The sequence below is a fragment of the Bombus bifarius genome, unplaced genomic scaffold, assembly GCF_011952205.1.
Source record: "Bombus bifarius isolate JDL3187 unplaced genomic scaffold, Bbif_JDL3187 scf7180000007971, whole genome shotgun sequence".
Taxonomy (NCBI): domain Eukaryota; kingdom Metazoa; phylum Arthropoda; class Insecta; order Hymenoptera; family Apidae; genus Bombus; species Bombus bifarius.
In genome coordinates, this window is record NW_022884357.1 from 200,153 (window position 1) to 217,659 (window position 17,507).

A 17,507-nucleotide genomic window follows, 5' to 3' on the forward strand; every position below is an offset into this window, starting at 1 on the left:
TTTCTCGTGTCTGGAACAAGTGAAACGAAAACCGGTATAAAAGTTCTTCGTGGCGATCTTGCCATTTTAAATCGCGCCGCTTTCTTCCTCTAGCTCGACAATCAGATTAAATATATTCTCTGGTTCGCAACTTTGCGTGTCTTACGTTGAAAAATTTTCCAATCAAACAGATTCTTAGCTAAACAGGAAACGTAGAAAGTTTGGACGAAAGTCACGAAACTTGATTCTGTTGTCCCCGAATTGAATTACTGAAATTGAGACGAGCGTACTGCGATTACAATTATCATGTTATGGTACGTATAGCGATATTAAATTTTCTTAAATAAAAATCACATAATTTCGAAGCTTCTTTCTGGGAATGAAATTTGAGAAACATTTTGCGAGTAAATAGAAGAGATTACGATTATTCTTTGGTCGATTATTACGTTTATTTTAATCATGTTAGAATCGTGTAATTTTCTGTCGATTACTATTGACGTTATTATTAGTTACGAGGAAAGTGTCGATCATGGTCGGAAGTTATGTCGTGGAAGTTCCATACGAATCAACAAGGAACATCAATGCAGTTAATCGGAACGAAGGCAAACGTGACCGGAAGGAAATCGATATCTTGGATTTCGTTGCATTTATGTAAAAAATACATCGTATCTTTTATCTAAATTATTCTAATGTTGTTTTCGGCCCTTATACATGTTTGCAAGTTTATATTCGAACGTTATCTTATTGGAAACTTATAGAAATAAATTAACTAAGAATCCTAATATCGATATTTCTGTTACATAAATAGAAATTATTTAAAGAGCGATAATTACTAATGGCATCAATGCGCATGTACTACGGTAGAAACTATTCTGTCGATACGCCAATGCAGAACCAGAAAATGCATTCCACGGAATGTAGGTTGCAGTTCAAGTTTAATAATCGATGACATAGAAATTTTGAAATTCGCTACCTTTGAATTCTTTTTAATAAAACCAATTCTCCTGAAATTCCTCTGAAATTGCTAATACTGGTTAAACTGCGAATATTTCTACAATTTCATATCCTTGTGGCTACAAATAGAAGATAGAGAACCTAAACAGAAATTAATTTCCTTCTGACCCTCCTTCTCTCACTTTAGGAGCCTACACTTTAGATATTTTATATATTTTTACATATAGTATACGTTTACATTTCCTACAAATGAGTAAAAATCCACAATCTAACTCCTAAATAACTCTAATAACTCTAAACAGCGAAACGCCTTCGATTCCACTTACGGTATTTGTACGCACAAAAATAAACGGAGAGAGCCACTCAACAATTAACATTGACTCCAAATTTCGCATTAAGAGACGCCCTGACAAAACAAAATTACTCTAACGTTCGCTATTCACATTCGTCGCTTTCAATCGTGATATTTAACCTCGTCCACGTCCTTTTCCTCTTCTACTGGTACAGAAACAGGTACTTTAACAGCATAGGGAACAGGCTTCTCAACGGAGTAAGGCACAGGTTTCGTCACGTGGACAGGTATAGGTCTATGAATTGGTACCTTCACCAGCACAGGCACCGGTTTTTCCACGGTATAAGGTACTTCCTTTTCCACAGGATATGGTGCTGGTACCGGAATCTTCACTTTCACAGGGATAGGTTTATCAACAGTTACAGGTACAGGTCTTGGTACCTTAACTGTCACAGGTACAGGTACTGGTTTATCAACGGGATAAGGGACAGGCTTGGAAATTAGCACAGGATATGGTTTAGGTACCGGTATCGGTATCGGTTGTTCCACCTCGATTTTTACAGGATAATGCACCACTTTTTCGACAGGATACGGTTGAGGCACGTGTACCGGTACTTTTATTGCTACTGGAATTTTTCGTTCGATAGGGATTGGTTCGGGTATCGGTACCTTAACTTCATACTGAACTTTTTTCTCTACTGGAAAGGGGTCAGGTATGTAAACCTTGAAAGGTACCGGACGATTGACCGGTACTTGGACCGGATAAGGTACTTCTTTGATCACTGGTACCGGTTTAGGTATCTTCAGTGGAACTTTGACGAAGACTTCTACCGGGTATGGTATTTTCTTTACGACTGGGTAAGGTTGTGGTACAGGTACTTTGACGGGGTACGGTATGTTCTTGACGATGGGATATCGTATCGTTTTTTCGACTGGATAGGGCATTGCAACTTTTTTTATCACGGTTACCATCTTGTGCACGTCCTCGTGCACGTGGCGGCCTAGAACTTGACCCTCTCGGGGTACTCCGGCTGGTATATCGTTGGATTCTGGGATGCCGAAATCGTTGCTGTTGACTGCCATTTCTTTGAGATTTTCCGCTTCTGCTTGCTGGTCTTCCAAGGGCTCATTGTAGGAGTCGTCTGTAACGATCTCGTTTAATTAATATTTATGTACCGTTGTTGTAAATATAAATAGTATAACGATCGCTATATTATATGAAAAAAAATGTGTTCTGCAAAAATACTAGACGAGGAAAAGAGAAATTTGCAGTCTCACGGCTATAGGTTTTTATTTTAATGAAAATGGACTTTTTACAAAGCGCTTACTATAAGAAGATATTATAACTGATAAATTTACGTACACGTTTCTTCTACCGACTTTGTAGATCTTGCTCCCCGATCTGTCTTCTGCAAAGCACCGCTCGTTTTCTCTTCAGCAACAGGAAAATTTCCGATTTGTTTCCGATTAATACGATGACCAGACGATGTTGCCACGGCGAATATCAACAAGATTGCCGTATTTCTCTACAAGTGGAACAGATGAATTTTTTTACAAAAATTGTAACATTCTCGAAATTCACTTTTCAACATAATCACACGATATTCAGACACTCGGATGCAAATTTAGACATTCTTCTCGTTCCTCTCTTGTTTCAGAACGTACCATGTAATCCATCGTATAGATTAAGATCCTGGTGTCTGTAGGATTGAAAATTCTAACTAAAAAATTACAAACTAGACAATTACTAGGTAAATTACGTGATTCTACTAGATTTTGAAGAATTTGCGATGCACGTTCCAAACTGGACAGAAGTAAATCAGTTCTGTCGATTTACTATCTTTTATATAGTCGTTCCTCCATCCAGAGCCTGTGCACAAGTTGATGGATTCACCAAGAGGGGAAGCGTCTTCGCTTTCGCGTCTTTTGTCGAGAGTGAAACTCATCCAGATAACGTCCCGGTCAGGAGCTATCGATTCGAAGAACCTAACTCTTGTTCAATTGGAACGAACAGAATCAAACATCTAGAAATGGAGCGACACTGAATGTTGGTGAATGAGTTTCAGTCAAGTTCAGTCGGTGTTTTCACGCCTTTTGCGACAACGTTTTTCCCTGTTGCGGCGACCTTGAAATGCATTCCATCGAGAATGCTGGCCGCAAGCGATCTCGATGCGAGTCACGCATGGAACGAAAGCGAAAGATCGCCTGACTCTCGCAGTCTTCGGGTGATATGCTTGGGATTTCTAGTCGAAACCGGTGCTTAATAAATTTAGCATATTTCTTTTAGGTTCTCCGCTTCTAGCAGAAGATATCGAGTTAAAGATAATAAAGAGTGGAAAATTGAAACTGAGATCGTAATTTCAAGAAACAATAATTCTATATTTCTATAATTCTATAATTCTATAATTCTAATATAATACAAATAATAAAATTGCAGAGATTACATATACACGACTTTATCTCGAATAATCTAAACAGATTGAAATTTGTTTTACACGCGGTGCTAAAATTTTCCAAATGTCTTATTATTCTGTAACGCTAATAGAAAACACTGACTGCTAACAAATGTTAGATCCAGCATATGTAAGCAGAGAAATTAAACGAATCAAGTTCTAACGTTTATGGCCTTCCGGATACCAACCGGAAAGATGTAAGCGACAAATCGTGCAAGACATTCACGGTCATGGACTATGTCGATGGAAACTGTGCCGCGGTTGTAGCCATAATCGAGCAAACGGTGGACAGTCCTTCGCAAAGATACACGTAATCGAAGAAGGGGAAAAGGAGAAAATATGGAATCGCGTTAACTGGGACCGTTTTAAGGGGATTTCACGGCGGACACGCGATGATCACAGGACCGTGAACGAATTCTGATCCTTTTCTGCTTTTTGGTAGCGTTTCTGTCATGCTCGATACACCATGCAAATTTTTTCCATGCACATTGTTACTAACAACTGGTATCGCTCAGCAGAGAGTATAGTTTTCTTCTTTCGTGCGAACACGAAACACGTTTCAGAGAATTTTTAGACATATATGTAAATTATGGAGGAACCGTGTTTTAAAATATTTCGAGAAATCTGCAAATCGTTATCAGAATGTTTCGAACTCGTTCGTTTCGTAATTGTTTATTTTTATATTACTTTTTAGTGTCCAGGAAATTTTTATTCGTATTTTTGCATCGTTACGTCACTTCTTTGCGTACACGCATAACATATTCGTGAAAAAGGCCAAAATATTCGAATACTCTCATGAGCCATTACAGGTTAAAATTGTAAGAAAAAGTCATTAAGAAATCGTTCGAAATTAAGAAATAAAAATTTCTCTTTCAGATATTTGAATTTTTAAAGCGCACACTACTAGAACTAAATTCTGGAGTCAATATGCAAATAACTTTCTTTTTATCGTTAATGATGTGGTCATTACCATCAAAATTATTAAGCGTGAGAAAACTCCATTCATGCAGCGCATTTGCGAATTTGGGTATCCTGTAATTGATTAATTATTGAAATCAATGCGATGTCTATAATTAAATTGAAGTCCCTCTAACGATATGTAAAATCAGCCTTATTGTATTAATTACGATTATTTAATAGATAAGCCATTGAATAACGAGGTGGAGTCACGCGACCGATTACAAACGAGACCTCTTGATGGAGAAAAACCATCTCGATTAATTAAAAGAATCCAGCTTCGTTACATAGAGCGCGTCATTAGCATAATTGGCCGTTTTCGCTTTCGATGCGTGCACGGTGTATGCTAACGAACTATTATTTATAGCAATTGTATGTCGCGCGTTAGAAACGATTTATCGGATGCTCCACTCTTTTAAAGTTCTATTACGATCAGCGATTTAGAAAGATTTCAATTTAAATTTCCGGTCACAGCGCCATTTATCTTGAATTGAAATCTAGTCATTATACGATTTATCGAATATTCGATCCTGTCGCTGGTAGTCTCATTTCGAATGAACTGCTGTAACTGCAGTCGATATCGTTTCCCACAGTTGCTTAATTTTAATTTTCTTATATAACGATTCAATCGTCTCTGCGAACTTAAAACACGATATTATTTTCATTTAGCGACTCAGTCTCGAATTTAACTTTTTTCTTTAACTACTCAGATTCCCAACACGCAAAAGTGAATATACCGATCACTGTAAAATTCGTACGGCTTCTTTACCGACGCTCGCTACGAGTAAAAGTTGAAGAAACTACCGAGTTACGCGCAAGTAGTGTTGCAGGAATGAAAATTCAGTTCGTAATTAGAAATCAATAATTAGAAATATCAAGAAAAATTAACGTATAAATTTATATCGATATATACTTATGATAATAAAATAAAATAAAGGAAGGAATAAAATGAAAAAGTTACGCACATGCCAGTTGTCCAAAATTTCACTAATTAAAAAAAGAAATGAAAGAGAACACCACAGGAACCAAGGTACAAAGACCTAGATGCAAGTAGAAACGCTCCTCGCCCAGTCAAAAGTCGCGAGGGGGAATTAGGACCGTTCCGGTCGGACACGAATCGGCGAGTTTCTCTCCCATGACTATCTTTCGTACGAAGGGGAGGCCTCTCTCACTTTCAGCCTCGGTGGAAGTCGCGTGCGGTTCGATTGCATAAGAGTTGCCGGCTTGTTCGACGGACGAGCACGAAGCGTGTGATTCGTGAGTCAAGTGACTGTGCTTGGGCACGGTCGAAGTGGGTCGAAGCGCAAAAGTCAAACTCATTGTATATCATGAATATCGTTACACGCAAAAATTGAACAAGGAAATTCGACTTTCGTTTACCGTGACCTTGCAAGGAGAAAATATTTCTTTATTTAGATTCTCGATACGTTTTTTTTTTTTTTTTGTTCATTTCCACTTTCGGTTTGTTCGTTTAAATTTTCTCTCTTGCTTTTTTATTTTTCTGCTTGCTACTAAATTGCAAACGTCAACGTGGGAGAATGAAATAAGTCGTGGGCGTGATCCGTCGGCATACTCGGCTACTTCAAGCCCGAGCCAACGACGCGACGTCAATTAACGATTCCAACGAACAGAGAGCCACGTGCGCGAGTCTCTTTAATTAAAATAAAGCTGCTGCTTTTTCGAGGAGTTCGCACAAGGCACGCGTACATTGAAATCGTATATAGCCGAAGAATCCATCGGGGTTGCTTAACGAACGCGCAACGAAGATAATTGAAGGTTGTTGTTGAATCGTTGCTAAAGTTTCCGGTGCTTCCATCGAACTTGTACGCCTTGTCGATAATCGCTTTCCCTTTGGCGGTATTGTTCGAGACTGGCATACGCGCAGAAATTGTCAGACTCGGTCGAAAATTCAGAGCCACTGGGAATTGCTAATAAAAAGAGGGAAAAATAATACGTTCGATATAAGACGAAAGAAAGGTGAAAATCGATAAGATCGCGTTTTCACGAATCTTTTCCCGAGTATTCCGGTAATTCCGTGGAAAGTGGATATGGGTCAAAGAACAACGAGCTGTATATCGGTGCAAATTACGAGGACACGTTGACGGTAAGGGGCGATCAAGAGCATCGATTTGGCAAGCCCGTGTTGGCAGCGAGAGAAGTGGGTCGTGGTTCTGCCATCCGGTTTAGCGTGTCGTCGATAGAGCACGCGAATCTTCCGTGCACCTGCACGCATGGTCGGTCGGACTATTGGAAGAAAGTTTCAAGTAGAAAGTGAAACTCGCGAATTCGCGAACTCTGTCCCTTCGATCGAAGCACGTGGAAAGCGAGCATCCGATCGTGACACGGATTCTCCCACAGCCTTGTAATAATATCGACGATTCGAGGACTGTCGATCGACAGAGAACGTGAAATTGTTTCTGAGATCGTCGATGATAAATATCGTTGTAGAATAGTTAATGAATAGGAACGGCGAGGGACGTCGGTGAGTCGAGCACGCGGAAAACGAAAGTGGAAATTGTTAAACTAGTCGTGACGTCGCGTCGGTCGAAGGAATCCGAGGGAAGGTCGTATCGAGCGTGAAACAATACACCGTTCGATATTCTTTAGGTTATTAATGTTTATAATTCGTACAAAAATACATGTATTCTGCTATTTCGGTAGAAAAAAAAGAGAAGGTGAGATAAGCGAGCTGTTGGGCGAAGATCGCTAAAGACGGGCTCCAACTACGAATCTCTCGATTTCTTCGTATCCATGACTCGCGTCGCCATGTTTGCGGGGTTCGTTACGATCGATCTCGGAGGAACCGGTCTCTGGAGCGGCGCGATGTGTTCGTTAGACTCGCGGCTCACCCCTGTCACGATCCAGGTACAAGAAGAAATACGTGAATAGACGCGTGCCATCGAGTACCGTCCCCTTCCGACTCTCGTCAATTTCGTTTCTTCTTTTCTCTCCTCTGTTTTCCTAAAGCTGCTCGTCGATTGCTCGATGTCGCCGGCACGTGATTACCATCCGAAAGATCGCTCGAATGGTAATCAAACCGGAACAAACGCGACTGGAACGAAGTTAATGATAACCGTGGCCACCCGCCCACTCGCTGCTGTAACCAGCGTCATGTACCGGAACTGCTACTGGTACTTTAACTGGGTACGGAACAGGTTTCTCGACCGGGTAGGGCACCGGTTTCTCGATGTGAACTGGATACGGTCTGTCTACTGGAACCTTAACTTCCACCGGCACTGGCCTTTCCACGGGGTAAGGTACTGGCTTCTCGACCGGATACGGCTGTGGTACCGGCACCTTTACCGGGACAGCGACTGGCTTCTCCACCGGAACTGGATACGGTCTGTCGACTGGTACTTTGACTGCGACTGGCACTGGTTTTTCCACTGGATAGGGTACTGGCCTGTCGACGTGCACGGGGTAGGGTTTGAGTACTGGCACGTGGATCGGACGATCAACAGGAACCTTCACCGGAACCAATCTTTCCACTGGATAGGGGGCTGGTACATGAACCGGAACTTTGACCGGCACTGGGACTGGTTTCTCGACTGGATACGGTTGTGGCACTGGTACCTTTACCGGATATGGTACGTGTTTCTCCACGGGGTAAGGCTGTGGAACCAAAACTTTGACGGGGTATGGGCGATCGACGGGTACGTGAACCGGATATGGAACCTTCTTCTCCACGGGGTACGGTTGGGGTACGTGTACTGGAACCTTGACGAGGACCTTGACTGGATAAGGCTTTTCCACTGGGTACGGTTGCGGTACTGGAACCTTCACAGGGACTGGGTAGGGTTTCTCCACGGGGTAAGGCACGTGTTTCTCCACGGGATATGGAACAGCTACGTTCTTAACAACGGTCACGGTCTTGACGTGTTCGTGTCCACCGTCGTAGCCACCATAGCTACCATAGCCACCATAGCCACCGCCATAGCCGCTGCCGCTTAATTCCAGACCACCGTGTCCACCAGATCCGATGTCATAACCACCGTCGTAGCTGTAACCGTAACCGAGACCCAACAGGCCGCGTTTCTCTTGTTTTTTCGTGGAATTGTCTTCCACCGAAGCTTCTGCTTTCTCAGACGTCTTCTCCTCGGCCCATGTGGACGAAACCAACAGGGCGATCGCAGTCGTGTAAACCTAGAAAACCACATCGGAACGTTAGTATTTGGTCGAAGACCGGATCACATAGTCGACTAGACCGGCTATGAAAACGAAAGCGATTCGAGAGACCGGTTGTAGACGGATCGTACGGACAATTTCGAGTTTCTAGACCAAAAGACACCGGCTGAGTCGCGATTACTGGGATTTTCAGGGAATCCCCAAAAGCTGGATCGGATTCTATCGCGACGAGATCACTGTGCGCGAATCTACGAATCGACGTTACGGTTCTTGGAAGTACAAATAAGTTACGATCGATTTGCTGGAAAGCAACGTGCCGATACAGAAACTACAGAACCAGCTCGAAATAGAAATCATTCACTGCGCGACGTGAACGCGTAAACGTATCTTTCTGGTCACTACTCGACCCCGTTGTTCCGGTCGCCGGTTTCTCGGACAGGGGCCGACAGTCGTTCCCCTTCGTCGTGTCACTCACGTACCAGGATTCTCATTTTTGCTCTCGAGATATTCCAGGTGCGTCCAGAAGTGAACTGGATGCTGATTGCCGTTGGTTCGTCGCCTTATATACGCGGCATACTTTCGCCTTCGCCACCCGGGCCCAACACACCGTACCCCCCTCGTTACACCTCTTTGTTCGCGTAGAACGACCACGATCGGCTACCACTCCCCTTTGGGAGACACACGACTCACCTCCCCACGCCACTCCGAAACGTCCCTCTCCTTAGGCAACAGTTTCGTTTTCTTCGTCGTCCAAGTCATCCCCACTGTTGACCACCGTGGATTCCACTGTTATGCGGATACCCGACATCGGTACCCCGATATGCGTATGAGTCGTTTCCAGTGCTAGACACCTGACATAGCTGTGACGTTTATTTTAGACTTTTTTTCTGAGATGGAGTCTCGCGGAATTCCCGGTGAGTTTGAATTGTTGGTTGGACAGGTTGGGACAGGCTGCTGTTTAAGCGCTTTAAGGCCGATCTATTATATGTGAATTACGTGACAGCTGAATTTCTCCGATATCGTAATTACTTTATTCTTGGTGAGTTTGAACAGAAGTAGATCGGTGGATTTCTGATATCGATCCTGACATCGTGCTGCTTTAGAACGAAAAGCTAATTTTTTCTACTTTCGTTTTTAATACGATTCTCGATCACCGGAATACATATTTGGATTAACAGAATTGATTCTTTGCCTACAATTCTGTGTTATAGTTTTCAAAGGTAGTAATATCTTGATTACTTTATTCATATTATTTCTATTCTGTCTCCATTGGGTCATCGTGGTATCCTCGATGAATCGAAATTCTTGCGCTAAATTCTTCCTCCGTTCAACCTTCTCTCGTAACAATATCTTAGTCGCAATAATATTTTGCACAAAGAAAGAAAATTAGTTCCCGATTTATACGTTTCGCCTTGCCTGTGAAATCCTAATTGCTTCATTAGCGACGTTTATATTCGAAAGAGAAACATAAGGAGAAAATTTTAAACGTAATACTCGTGCATCTGACGTAACGTGTCAAATGTCTCTCGTATACAAAAATCTCTCTGTCACGTTGCATCCGCACTCGTTCCTTTCTCCGTAGTTTCGCCCCAACTTCCGACTGTGCATAATTCGCATACCAAACTGTTGACGCGTCGAAAATATCTCTCTTTAATAGTCGCATCTCCTATGTATTTCTTCTCTTATTCTAAACCTCAACCTCATTTGTAATCTCCATAGAACGCAATGAACCGACGAAGTATCGAACACAAAGGGTTCTTTCCATTTCGATCGACGTTTCAATACTATTTCTTAAGTCGCTACATAGAACTCGATACTATTGCGGTACATGAAATTTGCGCAACTGGCCCAATTCGACGAATATTATCCTCTTTTCTCCAACCGGACATGATCGTCGCCGGTAGACGATAATCGAATCGGTGCAACACGTTCCAACTCCTCTTCCCTTTCTCCCTGTTTTACCGTTCCGTTTTCGTCCTTCCTCTCTCGACGGCAACCTCGACGGTTACGTGTGCACCAAGCCGTAGGTGCTCACCCGTAAGGATTTATCCGCCGCCAATCTCGTGGGTGCAACCATTGCTCTCTTTCATGAGACACGCGGTCCTACGTCACGATTTCCCTCTCTTTTCCTAGTTTGTCCCCGGTTCCGTTTTCTGCCGCTACCGATTAAAAATCTGAAACCGTTTCTAGCATTTTCTCTATAGAGGAAGAAGAAAGTAAGAAATAACGTGATTCATTTTTCACTTTTATTCTCGTAATTAACGATGTTTCATTTTTGTTTCCTTCTTTAATTCATATGCCCCGAACAGTCTTATAGATAGAGAAGTTCCGATAATAGAAGTTCGTCAGCTCTATTCCTATCAGCTGCTCTTATTAATTGCGATAATAGGAGCCGACGGGCGACGTTCGGATAGCTGAAATTCACTGACAATTTCCATGCAAACGTTCAGTTGCGTATCGAAAGTGTACGTCTTGAGAAAATAGAAGTTCTACGTAGGATTTCTCAATTAAAAGCTGTATACCTTGATACACTGTAAGGTACTTGATACGATATTTCATGAGATAATTAACTCTCCATAGTATTGGCAATTTTATATACATACGATCGATCGATAGGAATACATTTTTACGTAAGATCGGACACGAAAACAAGAAATCGAATCCTTGAAACGTTTTAATCCCTAAACTACGAATATACACGTGTTGTACCTTATAAAACGTCTCACGTTGCCATTAAAATTTGCAAGTTCTCTTCTCACCAAATGTTTTGTAACGTACACATACACACACAACGCCTACTCGCACGATGGTCGTAGGAATGTATAATATACAATGTTTATGCTGACCACTCGCGAGATCGTAGGAACGTTACGTAACGACTGTACACGGCGAGATGCTCGCGATTACCGTGCGCACGATTTACATTCGATCGAAGGGAAATTGATGGTCGAAATGTGGGCAGTATATGAAACGATGGAGAACTGGCTTTATTTATAAAGGATACGTTTATAATAAATCACGTGCGTTAAATCGAGGTGTTTCAATATGAAGAATATGAGTTAACGCGAGATTTCATTTGGCCGTTCGACCATTAGAAGAATAAAACCTTGAGACGAATCTACGAAAAGCAGGATTTGAAAGTCGAATCCATTTGACGGCATTCGAATTATTATCTAACGTTAGATGGAAATATCAGAGATCGACTTTCCCAGCGGTTATTGGATGGATTTGGAATATCTGAAAAACTTTGGATCGATTTGACTAAAACGATGGAAACGAACTGTCGCTTATAAATCACAAGCCCTGCCATTCACAACGACGGCTTCTCCTTGAATTCAATTACCGTCGTTTTCCTCGCCTCGAGATGGAAGCTTCGATCCTTACGGCCTATCGTCGATTTCTATCTTGAACCAAGCACGTGGGCAGGAGCTCAAATGTTAACGGATAAAAATTCGCCAGAATACGCGTATTTTCGCTGCTGCGTAATCGTCTGACAGACTTTTTTATCCCGTTCAATTTCACCTCTCTTGGTTACGTTCGATGGTATCAATCGTAATAGCCACCTTGGATTTCTTTTTTTTTTTTTGCCTCTTTCACTAACGAATCGACGATCAAAAATGAAATTTAGGCGAAAGAAACTTTCGGAGAAACCTTGGACTTCGAAGATATGGCCTAACCTTCGTGATTCGCTGGAAAATCGATATCTCGCTCGCTATACCATGTAGAATTCAAGATTAGCATCATCCTTTGCCATCGACTCCTTGTTATCCTTGTTACCTGATTATTCAGATTGATACTGCCGCTCGCATGTATAATCACGAGAGACGAACGAAGGCGGACAGTGATTTAAACCGTTAGAATATGTCGCGTGATTACATCGGTGAGAAATACATTTTCTTATGAAATGTTCTTTGAAAATTCCAACGTTAACTATGTGCTTGAATAAAAACAAAAAGCGTACAGGTTTTGAGCAGTTTAACTTGCGACGCGCTCGCTTCCGACTCATTTCTACAAAACCTTGTTTCTACAAAAAAAAAAACAAGTAGGTTATCGGCGAAAAAAAGCATTTAACGTGCGCACTGACGAAAGTAAGAATTCGTCGCGCGAAAGTGAAACCAAAAATCTCGGTCATCAAACAGCCACGGCGTAATTACGGGTCGTTATGAAACTATCGACGCTCCAGTCGAGGATCGGCCTGGAGACATTCCTTACTTTCGCGATCGCGGTCGTAATAATTTCCTCCGAGTGGCCACGACGCAGCCTCTTTTCGATGGAAAGTAAACGAACAAGAGCGTAACAACGATCCGCGAAGGATAGTCCTCGCGTTTATTACGTAAAGGTCGTCGTCGATGAAGAGTCTCTGTGAGACGAGTCTCTCTCTTTTTCTCTCTCTCTCTCTCTCCCTCTGTCTTCTTTCCATCTTCCTTCTTTTTCACTTTCATCGCGTTACTTCTCCGAGAGAAGATCCATCCGAGAAAGAACAAGCACGACCTTCCGTGGAATGGCTGAAAGGAATCCTAAGCGGCGAATCGACCTCGTTGACACTGACCTTGAAGGAGACGTCGCGGTTTCTTCGTGGTTCGCAAAAAGTCGCCACGGTTGAGGTCGTTAAACGCTTCGCCAATTAATCAGCCCACGATCACCTCCCAATTCTTACCTAGTTCTGAATATCTGCTTGATAATTTTTGATTCGTCTCCGCCGTACCGTGGATTTATTGTTGGCGGGAGTTCTCTGAGAGATTTTTCTCGGTCGATCGGTATCGATACGCCGATGCGAGTTTAAATATGAAATTTATCACAAGGAGATTGCACGACGCTCGTTAAGTTCGCTTTCTCCCATGTTTCGCAGGAACTTTGTGGCAGGAGTCCTTCAATTTCAACTCTATCGCGCGTTGTGCGAAGCGGCTGGACAGAGGAACGTAGACGATCCCAGGAGACCTCTGCACAGATGCGACTTCTACAGAAGCCCGGAAGCTGGTAGGATCTTGGGGTGAGTATTTTGATGCAATATTAACCATGAGTTTATGAGACAAGAACGTCGAATATAATATTAATATTAATTACGTGTGTCGTTTTAAGCGAAACGACGATTTTTTTTTAAGTAAAACCAAGTAGTATAACGGATAGCGCATGCCGTCGAACAGTACTTGTAAATTGTAATCTATCTGTAAGCACGTTTGGTTCATGGAAGTATCTTAGCGCAGGTGGTACTGCGAAGCACCGCAAGTCCATAAAGGGTTGAACCAAAATTCAATATTGAGACATTCGGCACCAGTTGCGCGAGTATTAGGTAACGAGAAAAAAACAACGATAGCCTGTCGTAAAAAGCGAACTTAACGTCACCGTTTGCCAGAAATATTCTCAACAAAGCGAACGACTTTCTCAACGACATGATAAATAGATTGAACGTAACCGCTGTCCGTTTCTTCTTGTGCCTGCTCGCGAGTAGCGTAGTCTGCTGTTAGCGAAACAGTTTTACGTCTGATTGGACGGCCGCGCGGAAAAGGCAGAAAAAAAGGGAGCAGGTGGGAAAGAAAAAGAGCGAAACGAAGCGCAGGAGCGCCGCTTTGGCAGCCAAAGGCCGCGTTAAACCGTCATGAAGCGTGAACGCGTAACGTAACTCGGGCTAACAAGATTGACAAAGGAACACAGCACAGAAGATGTTTGAACGATTTCGTGAGGATCCGACTAATCGTATTAGTTTTAACACTGCCTCGTTCATAGAAAGTCCATAAGGTCGAAGTATAACGATTAACTAACCGATAGAAAAAGTTCCGCTTTACGAAACACAGCATACTTTCCCTTTTCATCTGCCATATGCCCTGGCCATCATCGTTGGATCATTTTACGGAAGGAATGCTCGAGAATGCAGAAGATATATAGCAAGTCGTTTTCACTACATTCGCAACATCGTGCAAAAATTGTCGATCATTTATCATAGAAATGTTCTACTTTTAGAAACGTTGTTGTACACGTTACTTCGTGTTATTAGACTACGATATGCGAAGTTTCTGATTCTTTTCTATATTCATCTTTTTTTTTAACAATTATCGTTATCTTTCGTTTTTAAAATTCATTCTATATATCGTTCTATTGTGGAAATGGAAATTTTCTCCTTTATACAAAGTTTTCATCTTTTAACTTTTGCACATAGAGATATGATTCGAAGTAATGCAGTATTTTAATTATATTATTATTTCTTTCCAACAAGCGTGCAACGAGTTCCAATACTCGTGACCTAGCATAAAATCAGCGTAGGTGGTCTAAGGTTTTTACGCATTACCATCTATCTCGTGATGATACAAAGACATCGTCTGCGTTCCTCAACTTCCTTCGTCGTCCAATACGAAATTACATATTTCTCTAACCCGGTAGCAACTTGAAACGCGTCTGAACTTTGTTCCACCTGATAGAACATAGATTTTCGTATTTTACAGCTGTAGGAACATGGATTTTTCTCTCGGCAGAATTTCGAAAGAGGGCACTTTCGAATATTTATACGCCGATTTAATAACGAGTCCGGTTAAAAATTCACGCTTCTCGAGAAAGTAAGAGGAATATTTAAAAAAATTGGAAGCACTTAGTTCACCTTCTTGGATATCTCTAACGAAAGATCGCGAAAAGAAGGAATCTCTCGAACGATGAATAAGAATGAAATGAAATCGATAAAAAGATGGGACTCTGTGTAAGATTTTGCGATTAACATATTCCAAGGTACCACAGGCGTAAGGAATGTGTTCCTCGCTTTTAAATAAAACGTGCTGGTTATCGACATCCAAAACTAATTTGATTTCCATAATTTTTCATAAATGTCAACGGACTACGAAAACAGGAATTTCAATTTTATCGGTTAAGCCAGACAGCGAACACGTGGATTGGTTTGGGACATCCGAAAAATTTTTTGCCGTAAGGGTTCCGATTTTTTGACCTGATTAAAATTCAAGGCTAACGCCGAGTTTCCTACTTACATATTTGCATGGATACTCGACTGGCCTGTTCCTTCTACGATATCGCTTTAATAATAGTTCAGACGTGTTCCTCGAAATAACTGCAGTCTTTCATTCATGACATATATATTTAATAAACATTACAAAATACTTCCATTCCCTGAGATTATTTAACGATAACGAAACACGCGTGTTAGATTGTACAGAAAAAAGATATCTGGTGTTCCTTTTGTAATAAGTCCTCGCTTGATGAATACATATTATATCATTTAGTCGAGGCTAACGTTAATAGCGTTGATGAGCGGATAGAACAGCGTCTTATGCGACGATCGAAAGTACACGCTATACTTTTACAAAACCGTGTCATCGATCGGTTACGTGACGAACGATTGCAAAAATCCATATATCAGAGTCGAAAAATCAAGTAGTCCACTGTAACGTTAGTTAGTTCTCCAATTTCTCGTGCATTGCAGCAAGATTACGCTTGTACAGAAACGATGCTCGAATTCTTTGTGTCGTAAGCTCTGAACGACGCATTAACCCTGAATAAAATGTCGACTAACTTGAACGACTAGTTTACTTAATTGATTAAAAGACAAACGACGAAATAACATGTAAGAGTTGCGTGAATTCCACATTATCGAGAAAGTAAAGTTAAGTATTACGTAAACAAGAAAGTTCTATCGTTACTTTTGTGACAGAGAGGAATGACGCAGACATGTAGAAAACAACGTATAGAAATATAGAAAAACGTAACAGATACGTTACAAAGACGCCAGTAAATATAGTAGATCGATTGTAAAAAAGGTTGCAAATAAAATGTCGTTCTAATGCAAGAAAAATTAACAGACACCTAATAAGCTGTAAACTGAAATCATCGAATCTCTCAAGGATTCTATCTTCGAGTTTTTGCTTCTTGAAAATAATCAAGTTTCCTTATGACTTTAAGATGATCGTAAAAAGACGTCAGAGAATCTAAATTAGAGAAATAAAAATTTTTTGGCTTCGTAAAAAAATGACAGAGATAATTGGTATTTGGACGATCTGCTAGACCTTGACTTAATATATGCTAGTTTGAGATGTTCCTTGCGATACTTTGTCACAGAATGAAAATTATTCACCTTGGATTCGAGGAACTTGAGAATTTGCGAAATTTTATTTCAGCAAATCAACGGCTTCTTCCTTCGATGCTGTCGTCGGTGTAATCAAATAAAACATTTTGATATTTAGTCTGACCTATAGGAACGTTGTTCTTCTCTTTTTATATCGAAAAGTATCTGCATGAAACACGTATAAAATTGAAATAACATGTTTGCACGTTTAAATTATTTGATTCTGTCGCTTCGCTAATAACGAGTGATGTCTTCTGCTTCCATTAAACTGATCAATTCCATCTTTATAAATTTCTCACTTTCATTATCCAGATACACGAATGTTCGATTATCTATAAGAAAACGAAATTGAATAAAGAAATAATATAATGTACGATAAAAATTGCACGATGTAATAATTAATAATAAACAAGATGGAAAGAAAATAATAACAAAATACTCACTTCTTTTTCTAGTTTGTAATCGCTGATCAATTATGCGTTCAAGCACTTTCAAACGCGGAACATTTATCAAACGGCAACTAATTTCTTGAGCTATCGCAGAGATTATGATGAGTAACATTAAAAAAAACACATAAACAGTCAGAGTTAATTGACCATAAATTGTCTAGCATTTACAAGAAACCCATGATACATCAATTCCTAAGCGTTTAACGATAGAAAACAGATTACAAAATCGGCAATTATGG

General features: G+C 41.0%; 3 protein-coding genes across 7 annotated transcripts in view; 1 reads left to right on the top strand and 2 right to left on the bottom strand.

Moving 5' to 3' along the window:
- The window catches only part of LOC117214692 (angiotensin-converting enzyme), a 54,956-nt gene that overhangs the window by 25,787 nt on the left and 11,662 nt on the right, over positions 1 to 17,507 (top strand). For all 4 annotated transcript variants that reach the window (XM_033460945.1, XM_033460919.1, XM_033460936.1 and 1 more), the window contains exon 11: positions 13,610 to 13,750. In XM_033460945.1, the coding sequence (XP_033316836.1) occupies positions 13,610 to 13,750 (141 nt within the window). The remainder of the gene's footprint in view (positions 1 to 13,609; positions 13,751 to 17,507) is intronic.
- On the bottom strand, positions 1,374 to 3,247 carry LOC117214742 (tetra-peptide repeat homeobox protein 1-like). Of its 2 annotated transcripts, XM_033461048.1 has the most exons (3): positions 2,891 to 3,247; positions 2,589 to 2,751; positions 1,374 to 2,367 (listed from the first exon to the last, which is right to left on the bottom strand). In XM_033461048.1, exons 1-3 carry the CDS (start codon positions 2,900 to 2,902, stop codon positions 1,388 to 1,390), a joined length of 1,155 nt encoding a protein of 384 aa, XP_033316939.1. In that variant the 5' UTR covers positions 2,903 to 3,247; the 3' UTR covers positions 1,374 to 1,387. The 2 variants fall into 2 exon arrangements, 1 of the variants encoding a protein (XP_033316939.1); XR_004488931.1 differs by lacking the exon at positions 1,374 to 2,367 and having other exon boundaries at positions 2,683 to 2,751; positions 2,974 to 3,247.
- Positions 7,226 to 9,619, bottom strand: LOC117214723 (proline-rich protein 4-like). Its single transcript, XM_033461002.1, has 2 exons — positions 9,240 to 9,619; positions 7,226 to 8,778 (listed from the first exon to the last, which is right to left on the bottom strand). The coding sequence occupies exons 1-2, from the start codon at positions 9,249 to 9,251 to the stop codon at positions 7,699 to 7,701; spliced, it is 1,092 nt and encodes a 363-aa protein (XP_033316893.1). The 5' UTR covers positions 9,252 to 9,619; the 3' UTR covers positions 7,226 to 7,698.

Coding starts and splice junctions, on each gene's coding strand:
- LOC117214742 (XM_033461048.1), bottom strand. Junction 2,368..2,588: donor AAAGTCGGTAGAAGAAACGT/GTACGTAAATTT, acceptor AGATCGTTACAG/ACGACTCCTACAATGAGCCC.